Source organism: Argiope bruennichi, chromosome 2, assembly GCF_947563725.1.
Source record: "Argiope bruennichi chromosome 2, qqArgBrue1.1, whole genome shotgun sequence".
NCBI lineage: Eukaryota > Metazoa > Arthropoda > Arachnida > Araneae > Araneidae > Argiope > Argiope bruennichi.
The window spans coordinates 67,516,048-67,528,290 of NC_079152.1; the positions used below are offsets into that span (position 1 = coordinate 67,516,048).

Here is a 12,243-nt window from a genome sequence, read left to right on the forward strand (position 1 = left end):
ATAGGTGAGGGATCTGACTCATCCCATTGATGATGGGACGTACTTCCTTCGGGGAATGTTGTACCGTGGCCGGTGACGGCCCTAAGGACTCAACCACAGTTCCCGCCAATGTTGCTGTTGCGGCGGTGCGGTCATTCAGTTTTTATGGTTTAAATCCGTGTGCCTTCGTGGCGAGTCGGAGAGTTAGATGGCTGACTTACCTAGAAAACCACCACCATCCCCGCCTCTACAAATTGGTCGGGTACAAGAGCCTTTTCATTAATGTGGTTCTGAATATTAAAAGTTGAAAGTCAACTCAAATGTTTTCTTTATCCAACAGTGGTTGAAAATAACGAGGTCTGTTACAGAATAACCCTAGTGTTTCTTCAAAATATGATTATAATAACCAATATTAATATAATTAAAATTTAACCCTCTCATTCCAGTGGTCATTCCAATTTATGTACCTTTGAAAATCCCTACTGCCTTACAAAACTCATAATGATAGACCGGGTTCTTACAAAAAACTTTACTAACTGATGGCAACTAAGCAAATGTATGCTTGGATATCTTTTATTCTCAAAAAACCTTTCTATTTCCAAAAATCATCCAGGTGAGTGTCTGCAAAATAAAGTACGATGCTCGAGTATTTAATCAATTCATACTTAACAAAGGGGGGATTTCAGTGATATTTAAACTTCTCAGCTACACACCGTAGTTTCATAAAACAAGCGTCGGGGCCCTTTCACTATTATTGATTCAAAAAATAAACTTTTAAATATTTAAAGTATGTCTTCGAAATATTTGCGTCTGAAGCCAAACACGTTGCAGCCTACATTTAAGCAGCAATCTTGTTGCCATCAATTCGATTATCTTATGTTGTAAGATCTTATGTTATGTTCCAATAATCTGATGTCTTAATTAGGTGGATTTGTCCTTTTAACTAATTTAACGAGTTAAAAATCTCACGCAGTTATATCTATGTGTATTTGCAATACTGTTTTTTTTGTTTTGTAAAAATGACATGTTTTTGTATATTTGATATACCCTTTCAAGTTTGTTCCATGCTCATCTCGTGTACAAGTGAAATATGCAGGATGTTTCCAAAACAGGATTACAAACTTCTAGCTGACATCAGCAAACATTTACCCGTCTCCGCGTATTCATACACGTACTTTGATCAGTAATATCCGGAATACTTTATTCAGTTAAATGGAAATAAATGTCGATGACCTTATTACCCACTGAAATACGGATGTGAATATGTGGAAGAGGATATATATCATTTTTATATATGAACTATAAATTTTGGGATCTAACTTTGGGTCTATTGACGTCAACTATGATGCAATTGGTTATGTCAGCTCTGTTCACGAGGAGAGCTGTATGTTTATTGGTTATGATCATGTTTTTTCATGAGAAGAGCTGTATATTTATTGGATATGGTTATTGAATCTTTCTATGGAATGATAAAATGAAGAACAAGGAATTCTCGGGAATCCCAAGCACGTGTAACTTCATCTATCGTGTCTAGTAAGTATCTCCGATCCAGTATTGTTATATGATTCCAAGTCGTCATCTTGATGCACTTTACCCCAATTAGAAGTTTGTAATCCCAGTGTTGAGACAACCCGCATATAAGATGACTATCTATTACTTTTATATTAATGCATCCATTCAATTTATTTTAGTTATATTTTTGGTAACGATAGTGATTGAGTCGAACTTACCTTCTAATTTGTATCGTATGCAACTCATCGTTGTTCAGTAGAAGTGTTTGATGCTGAACCATCTGTGTAATTCCATTTGCTAAGATATACATACGGATTCTTCCATCTTTAAGTACAATTTTGAATTTTCTTTCTTTATTTCTTGTCGAACTTTCAGTCCATGAACACAACTGCATTGGCTTTGATCGAAAGGAAAGTTTTGTACTCGTTCTTTCAAGGTCGACTGCACTAGAACAGGTTGTAAAAATATTGCAATACCTTTCAACCTTTTTTGTTTTTGAAGCAAATATTTCTGACATTCTCAGATAAATCTTAGGCAGTAAGTTTATATTGAATTTAAAAAAATAAAATCTGATATTATATATAATCCATAAAAAATTTCGAAATACAAGTTGAAAAGAAGAAGGAAAATATAATTAAATGCTTTGAAATATGTGAAATTGGGTAAAAGTGTGAAGGATAGTTGGAAATCTAGAGTAAACATTTTCTTTTTGTCATGCAAGATACTTCTGCAAGGTTAAAAAAAAAATCTAGTTAGTAGTTTAAATTTTCATTTCTTAATTGCTATAATAAATACCGGGTGTTTCAAAAATGACCGGTATATTTCAAAAATCAATAAAAACTAAACGGGCAGCGATAAAAATACACCGTTTGTTGCAATATGCTTGGGAGAACAGTAAATTTTCAGGCAGACAAACTTGAGAAATTAATTACATTTTTCAACAACAGATGGCGCTGCAGCCTGGAAAAATTCTAAACTACGATATTTTCCAAATATCCCTCATGCGCAGCAATAACATGGCGTAGTCTCAGAATGAAATGAGCAGAAACCCGTGTAAACGTCTCAGGCGGGATGGCTTCACATGCAGAACAGACGTATTGCTTCAGTTGTTCAATTGTTTCTGGATTGTGGCGGTTCACCTGATCTTTCAAGTGTCCCCACAGAAAGAAGTCGCAGGGGTTCATGTCTAGAGATTTCAAAATTTTTCAAACAGATCCTTTACTGTATCGCTTTTCGGCTGTTTCATTACATTAAACTTTCGTTGAAAACTTCGTCTTGTTGCAACAACAGTGTTCTACGCGGTGGAATTCCAACACCAGAAAAATCCTTTGTTCTAAAGAATAAACCATTTTTTCCACAACAAACTTACAATTTGTGAACAGCACACGCTTAAAGCAGAAAGACGACTTACAGAATGGCGAACTCAGACTGCGTTTTCTTCTGTATCTTTCAAATCGCCTGCAGCGCCATCTGTTTTTATAAATTGTAACTAATTTCGCAAGTTTGTCTGCCTGAAAATGTACTGTCGTCCCAAGCATATTGCAACAAACGGTATATTTCTATCGCTACCCGTTTAGTTTTTATTGATTTTTGAAATATACCGGTCATTTTTGAAACACCCGATATTATAGAATCTGAATCACATTGTAGAATAATTTAAAGAATATTCAAGGTGTGCAAAATAAAATTTTCATCCGTTTAACTTAGTACATTGCATGAAAATAGCATAATTTATCTGTAGCAGAATTTCGAACCTGAATTTGAATTCAAAATTCCTTTGAATAAGAATCCGATGCACATTAAAATTTAACGAGTAAGACATCCTTCTACTGATATAAGAGAAGAATCTATTTCTTAGCTGTTGTCTTCATTATCCGAAGTAAAATGACCCTAATAAATGATGTTTTTAGTATTTCTAAATATCTCTCAGTCAAATAGACGGCATATATTGAACAGGTTACAGAAGCTTTAATTTCAACAAACAGACAGGTAAAACAAATAACAAGAAAACAGAAACACATAAGTATACAAATATACCTTTTATCCCAACCCATTTGCACCCTTGCGCAGCAGAACATCGGTAGAAGCGCTCTCTCTAATGGATAATTACAGTTAAATTGCAATTGTTTTAAATAATACATGGCAAACACAATTCATTTAAAAGATGTTATGACATTTAAGTGTTATGTTACTGCTTAATAGATTTTTGATTTCATTAAAGTTAATCAGTTTGAATTAATTACAGCAATTTTTACTCTTCCAGGACCAATGGTCATTACATGTGATGCATAAAATGACATTAATGTATGTACAACAGTAAGTCATTTTCACTTGAGTGGCTAATTTAGAATAGATATGAGCATTCAAGGAATCAGAATAGCCATTAGAACCCTTGAGATTTTGAAGGCTGAAGTGAAAATTGTTTATCAATTTGTGCTCAGAAGCTGTATGGATCTTTATTCTTTCTGCCTGACATTCACGGAAATTAAAACTCAGGGCACTGGGAAAAAGAAATCAATTTTTCTTATATACAGTTTTAATATTGCTAAAAAAGTACTTTTTTACATGATAATTATCGGAAAGACAAGGAAAATATTTTAATAAGAGGATAAAAAAAAGCATTTAAATTCCGTATAGTTCCTTCAGTCCCGTAAAGAGCATAAAATTTTGAGAAAAAATTTGATATAAAACTATCAAAATTTGTTCTTATATTAATATTATATATACTATGGTATTTAATTTTTAATATCGTCTAAGTACTTGAATTTAATCATTTGAAGACTCGAATTTATATACAAAAAAACATTTAGACACTTTGATTCTTCCACCTTCTACTTGTTTATATTAAGCAAAAATCCGAAGAGTTTTAAAAAGTTTTTAAACATCTTCAAATTTTGATTAGCGGTGGATCAAATTTGTGAAAGCGGATTGGATAAGCAGTAAGCTAAATCTTTTTCCGGCAGTGGAAATCTTGATGAAAGAGACTAATCGTTCGATACTGCAAATTTGGTTTATATAATCTTTCATATCTTAGTTGTTGAAATGTGTCACAAAACTAGTCATGATATTCACTAAATTTACGTCTTACAATAAAATAGATTCATCTTGAAATAAAAAAAAAATGTGGCAAAAATTGGAATTTAATGAAGCATTCCAGATTAAATAACAGTTTAACACACCCTAATTGGTTTGAGAGTAAGAAAAGATATCTATGGAACTCGAATTATAGTTTCGTGATAAGTATTGAGTCATATCTTAAAAAATTATAAAGAACGGCAGTGAGCTGCAAAATGATATGTTTTTATTGATATAAAATGTATAAAATAACTTACAATCTCGAATTTATAACTTAAAGTATCTTTTGTAATTTAAAATACCACAGTACATATGTTTGTAAAATGGAAGCAATTATAATTATTCATCTAAAAACTAACAGCCTTTTGCGGGAAAATTGGAGTCGTAGATTTTCAATTGTACATTTCTTTTCATAAGGTAATTAAAAACATACATGTATTATTAAAATGAAAAACACTACTCTCTATAAACTTACTTTAGAGGTAAAGTTTAATGTTTTTTTTAAAATCCAAACTGTAGACCCTAACGAACTAAAGATTCAAGGCATAATTTTTTTCAATATTTCTCTTTTATTTAATACATTTAATAAAGACGCAAATTTTTAACCTTGTTGTAATTTGATGTTCATAAAAAATAGAGGTTTTTCATCCATGATTTGTAAAGCTATATCGTAAGAAGCCAAAAAAGATATTTCAGTTGTTTTGTTATCATCATAGAGAAAATTTTCCTCAAGACATTCATATTGTAGCAAATAATTCATAAATAACCCAGAATTTCAAAATTTTTACATTAACATTTTCTTTACCAATCCAAAAATTTCTAAGTATCAGTTCTTAAAAATTTTAAACCCCCGTTTTTTTTCCAACTTTTTTCTATTTATTTTTGATATTATACATAAAGTCAAATATTTCGCTAGAAAGCAATCTCAACTTATAAAAAATACACGATACAAAAAAAGGGGGAGGGGATTCGGTTTAGCCAACCCCTCATTAATGAACGAAAATATGTGACAAATACATTCCTTTATGGATTATTGAATGACCTAAATTGTGTACTTTAAGCAGATTGTATGAAAAACGAAAACAAGAAAATATCAGTGGATTCTAGAAATATTTACTCAAGGTTGGAAAGTAATATTCTAGAAATATTACTTTCCAATCTTATGCAACCTTACTCATTCAAAAGGTAAATGTTACCTCTTCTAATCATTTCCTTCCTTGCATTCCAAAAATAATCCCATCATTATTTTTGAATATATTAGAATATCTGCTATCAAAATTTGTATTTAAAATCGAAGTTATTAAGTAAGATATAATATGTGTATTTCCTTTATCAGAAAGTCATCTTTATCCTCTGCTTTGGACAGGAAAACTTTTTCTTCTTAATAATTGCAAAGAGTTCAGTTATAATGAATGAATGTGCGGGAAATGTTGTTCTAATGCTTATTGTTAATATTAATTGAAAGCTCGTTCGTTTTACTTTGAAAATTCTTTTAATAAACTGATTTTTAATAAACTATTTATTTCCATTCTTATTTCCTCAAGGGACACAAATATAGGAAGCAACATTTTGTGAATTATAATAAAATATTTAAAAAAATGTACCTATATAAGGTGCCTTAAAACCATCGGCATTCCTCTAAATGAATAAGTAAACTATCTAGTCAAAAATGGATTAAAAAAAATTCCGCTCAATTTTTCTCCATGAAGAAAATAATCAAAATATTCATCATATTTTTAATAAGAAGTTGTTTTGTTCCTTCGAGTACAATTTTTTTCTATTTAATCTTTATATGGATATAACTAATAGTAAATCCCAGTGGATATTAAGCATTTATGCATGTATACAAATGTACGGTTTTTGAAGTTTATGATTACATGACTCTTATTACTATTTTCAAAATAAATGATATCTAATGGTCTTATAAGGAGTTATATTATATATATATATTTCGAATTATTGGCTGAACTGCGAATACAAATTTAACGATTTCATTTTCATTTTTTCTTCAAATATATCAATGACTTGGAATTTTCCCTATTATGTAATATTTTGAAATCTATGACTAAATATATCTGCCAAAGTAACTCTTTGAAATAATCATGTTATAGATATTTAAAGATATTTTTAGATTTTAACCAGTGATGCTTTTAAAACAAAAATCGGGAAAAGATCCATATTTAAAAAAAAAGCGAAAGAAAAAACCATTCATTTAATATTGTGTATTTCAATTTTTTGAAATTTTACACTAATTTTAATTTATTCATTTAAAATATTTATTTTGGAGTAAGAAATTTCTGATTATATCGCAAATTATTTGATTTTGAATTATTTGTTTGTTATTTGTTTTTTTTTTCCGGAAAAAATGCTACTATTTTTTACACTTATATTGCCCATTTCAATTGAACAACTTTTTCCTTCTAATCTATCTAATTAATTTGAAAGAATTCATGAATTTCTTTATCATCCTGGTTTCTATAATTTATTAAGAATGTCTGATACAGCTAAATAAATTTTAGTCCAGATTACAAAATTAATTTAGTAAATATTAGAAATTTAATTAGATTTTTATATATAGAGGGATTAATAGTTTGATGAATTCTTTAATAATTATATTTTTTAAATATAATGGAGTTAGTATTAACTGGATTAATCAAAATTACATTATTTTTTTTAATGTTGTGATTTTTTAGTTTCAAAATCATATTCATAGAAAATAATCTACTTTAAATATAAATCTTTTTAAAAGTTAATTGTGGAAATATTGAAAATTAATACGGACATCAGTTTTGGAAAACTGATACATTATAATGTTGCAGTTATTAATACGCACTGCAAATTAAAAATCTACATTTTTATTTTATAGCGGTGAAGCTAAATTTCTCATTTGAATTAGTCATAATTTTTCTTAGTTGCTAATTTTTTTTTTTAGATTAATATAAGTGTAACAGAAAAAGGAGGTTCAACTTTTGGACATTCAATGTACTTGAAACTAATTATCTAAACTAATATTTAAAAAAAATATTAAACCAAATCAAAATATATTCTATATCTAGATTTTAAAAGCTTCAACTTTTACTAATTTTACATTTTATTAATAATTTGAAAGAGTTGTTAAATTCTATATTCACTTATATTATCATCTTTTAGCAAAGTCAGTCATTTCTGTTTTGAAAAATATTTAAAAAGTAAAATAACAGTTATTTCACAATATAAAAAGTCATGAGGTGCCTTTTAAACATAAAAAAGGTAAAACAAAATAAATCATTATTCAACAAAAATTATGAATAATAGACATTACCTCAATTTTAAATCCAGTGGGTTTTCCATCTCCATAATTTTTGACTTATTCTTGAGATCTATAAAAAGAAACAAATTCCAATTAAGTGAAAAAAAAATATGAAAAAAAAAATGTTCAAATTGAAGCCAATCCTGTTCATAGATGTTTCAACTGAAACATGTTTAAGGAGCATGCTTTTTCATTTAAGACAAATACTTTTACAAAATATTGTTTTGGGATTGAATTCTATTATCCTAAATTAATATTCATTTTACATATAGCCATATTCACTGCTTGAAATCTGGTATGACGAATATTTTATGGTACAAATAAGTAATAAGAACAAATGCAGAAAATGACAGTTTGGAATGTATACTTTGCATACTTGACTTAACCCCAATTTTAATAAATTTGCTAATATGCAATTAATTTTTTATATTTGAGCTACTGTTTAAGCTATAAAAGATAAAATTTGCGTAAGGACAGAAACTCAAATTTTAAAATAATTATTTGACTTTCATTATTATCCTCCTTCGATGGCCAACTGGTTCGTCTACAATATTAAGAATATTAATTTTGTCATGTTAACCAGCATTGGTGAACTACATCTAATTTCAATAAATGTAAAAGATTTTAAATGATTAGATAACAAGCAAAAGAGACAAAATTAATTATGAATAAAACTGATGAATTCCATCATTGCTGAAGTTTTTGTTCTGCTAAATATTGCAATTGGTGTTGAAAATGGTGGGCAGTGAAAGTAGGAGACTACTGATGATCGATCTGGTTAAGTATGTACTTTCATATAAAGTATTAACTCGGCGAACTCGGAACATGATGATGAGCGTGAGATCATGTCAAGATTTTATTTCATAGAAAATGTACAATAAAGTAGTATTTTTGAGATGTTTTGAAAATGGATCGTGACGATTGATAGTATATAATTGGCTCATTAATTTCTGAATAAATTAAAAATTGAAAAAAATTGGTAAAATGGTTGCAACCGTGATATTACATCAATCTTTTCTCCCATAGAGAATATAAAATGACTATGTTTTCTTTGATATCATTTGAAAATGGAGGGTAGACGTTTTCATTGACGATATATTTTGAAGTCATATGTTTTAATGTAATATAAAAATCAGCAAAATCTGAAAAGTGATTAGGAGTGGGATATTGATTCCTGATTGTGCTTATTAGCTCTGAAATGTTTTATAAAAAAAGACAAACGATTTTCAGTTATAATGCAGCAGGAATCGACGTTTTCAATCATAGCTATCCATATCGTATTTAGCCATGATTTTTTCCTTTAGGGTAAGTGTTTGTATATGGATATTTTTCTATGATTTTTTATTTCTCATAAATAAATTTGAAATTTCGTATGTACAAATAAACTATATGTTATCCCAAACGCTTAGTTAAAAAAATGTCTAAACTGTTGTTAATTATGAAAAGTAATAGAATCTTATCATAACAGTTTGAAAACAATGTGGTTTAGAACATTAAACATTTCTTGTAACTTCCCGTACAAATAGCTTACTCAGATAATACATTAAAATTCCCAAACTGATCTGGAGATTGATTAATTAAATAACTTCATATCAACAGGAATAGGGAAACCATTTGGAAATTATAATATGTGTTTGTCTGTCAATCTATCTCAGGTTAGGTTAACAAGAACAACTCAATCATTCAGTTAACTAGCTGGGCGAAATTCTGCGCAAAATATCTCATATTAAAGATGTTTGAAATTTTTTCAAAATTTTTCTTTAATAGGAGAAAGTATTTATCCTCAACATATGCTAGACTTTCTTCATTACCGTATGTATTAAAACAGTACATTTTTTTTATCATACTAAGAAAAGGAAGTTTTTGTTATCATTAATATGGAAGTAAAAAAATTTTACTTCCATAAAATATAGACAGTATGATTCCCATATGTGCTGTCTATATTTTTTAAAATATACTAAATGCTTTATTTTTGGTTCAATTTTTGTATATATGATAAAAAATTGATATGATAAAAATGATTTCCTATGATAAACATAAGAGAAAATGATTCAAATAAAGTAAAATTTGAAATTATCAATATATAAGATGGAAAAAATGCCGTCTTCAGAAATATATTTCAAAATTTGATTGAAAAAACATTCGAATTATTTCAGTGTGAAACTAAAAGTGATGAGAAATAACTTGCAAAAAATGGGATTTGGGTTAATTTTAGAGGATATTTAATGATGCAAACCAAGAGATTAGTTTGTATAGAAACTAGATATCGTATGACTAAATCAAGCAGCCGATGACTTTGCAGATTTTGAATGAATTATTACCTAGTCACTCTATCCACATTTTCGCTTGTGTTTATCTGTTCTATATGTAGATGCAAAGCTATCTGACTTTTACATCGGTAAATGTACAAGAGATATAGAGGTAATTAAAGAAATGTTTAATATTTTAACAAAAAAAAAGAGGAATTGACAGATTTTACCAAGATTAGCCTCAAAAAAAATTAATTAAAAATCGGAGAAAAATTGTAAGGCATTGAAACTGACGTTTCGGAAATGCTATTTTCTAAATTTTAAAATAAAAAAATAATTTTTGTGAGGCATGTTCTGAAATTATACTAAAAAAAAAAAAATGCAAAATATAATTTTCCTCCTATTACCTTCCTATTATAATCCTTATCATTTATGAACGAAAAAATTGAATAATGTTGTAATATCCCAAATCATTCAGTTTCAAGAAGTCACCTAAATAATTAATTTGCACTATTTTGATAATTTGTACTATTTTTAGTGCTAGTTTGAAAATAGAACTGTTTATTAAATTCGGTTCACCAAAAAAAAAAAAAAAAATTCCACCTCAATTAATAAAAGGTTCGCATGTATTTTGTATACAAATTCGCTTTAGTACTTTTCGTCTATCCCACATGTCTGAGAATTCCAAAATTTCTTTCTTTATGTAAAATTTATAAAAAGCAAAACAATGCATTCTTTTATTCTTAAAATAATTGCTTCTTAGATTCGATTACCTCCTACATTTTTAAAACTTTCTCAAATAAATAGAGATTGTATGTCTAACTTAATTGCTATTGGTTTTTCCATCTGAATCTGAGATGCTGGATTTTATAAATGCAATTTGTTTCCATTTCTTATAAATATTTATCTGTTTACTTGATTAGTTCAACATCTCATCGACTATAGTGACCGATCAATTTCCTAATATAACTGGAACATTTTCTATTGCATGAGAGAATCGGTAAATGTTATCCCAGTTTCTGGTGTTATCACCAAATTACTTTCGAAATATAATAGATAAATTTTATTTGTCTTGTAATTGCAAATTCCTCTGTCAACTGACAGACTTGATTAGTTTCTGACATTGCCTCTAGTTCACTTATGAAAGAGAAATGACAATTTTTCTTTCTTTCTATGATTATTTTGAGCCAGAATTTTGCATTTATATAAGCTTAAGATAGGAAATGGACTGGAAACTGGAAACAAAATCGGCATGGAAGTAGGGAACCACATATATTAGAGTTTATATTAAAGGGAGTAACTAAGTCCAGGTATTAATGCATATCAAAATGCATTAGGATCACTGCTTTCATATTTTTTTGTATTAATTTAATTCTCAAAATACAGTGGAATCTCACTTAAATTCACTGGCATTTCGGAAGAATTTTTTTTCGATATGAATCGATATAAAATAAGCCTATATTTTCCATTCCGAAAAGATAAGCAAATTTATAATAATGTAACTTTTTTAGTTATAATGTACGTTTTTTATTTAACAGAATGCTATCTAAAGGCATTTGTCTTTGGTTCGCTTCAAAATTTGTCAAGCATCAGACACAACATTATTGTTCATTTCAGAATCCAGACATGACCATTTTTCAATGATTTTATTTGACTAAGCGATGTAAACGCGGAAAGATGAGGGCTTTCCTGAATTCTTCGTAATTTTTTTTATCTTGATTTCCGTGCAGTTAAATACTTTTTCATTCAGTTTTTTCCCCGTGTATGTAAGTATCGTGTTGTTTCATATCGATTATTTTATTTTAATTCCGCCCGTGAATAATCCGTGTTTACTTTATTGTTAAATGTAGAAATCTCCTAAATTCATCTTTACTCTCACTCCTATTTTGACGCATTAACGCTCTCGCAAAAGCGCGGTGGGTTTTAGAATTCGTTGGCAAACAATATGGATAAATGAATTTGTAGCACATACGGCTATTGACGCATTAAGGTGATGTTTTTCAATGATAATTTTATATACTTTCAGCGTTTTCTTTATTTCATTGAAAGGTTATTCTGCTGAATCTGGTATTTTCTCCTTTTCTGACGAAACCTCCTCCGCAGCCTTTTGCTCTAACAAAGAATGTATCCCCATAAGTT

General features: G+C 28.8%; 1 protein-coding gene across 1 annotated transcript in view; it reads right to left on the minus strand.

Annotated features, from left to right (window-relative positions):
- Window positions 1–12,243, minus strand: part of LOC129961970 (agrin-like) — a 309,476-nt gene that overhangs the window by 12,231 nt on the left and 285,002 nt on the right. The window contains exons 23-24 of the mRNA XM_056075621.1: window positions 7,868–7,925; window positions 1,710–1,937 (exon numbers count right to left, since the gene is read on the minus strand). Coding sequence (XP_055931596.1) covers window positions 1,710–1,937; window positions 7,868–7,925 — 286 coding nt within the window. The remainder of the gene's footprint in view (window positions 1–1,709; window positions 1,938–7,867; window positions 7,926–12,243) is intronic.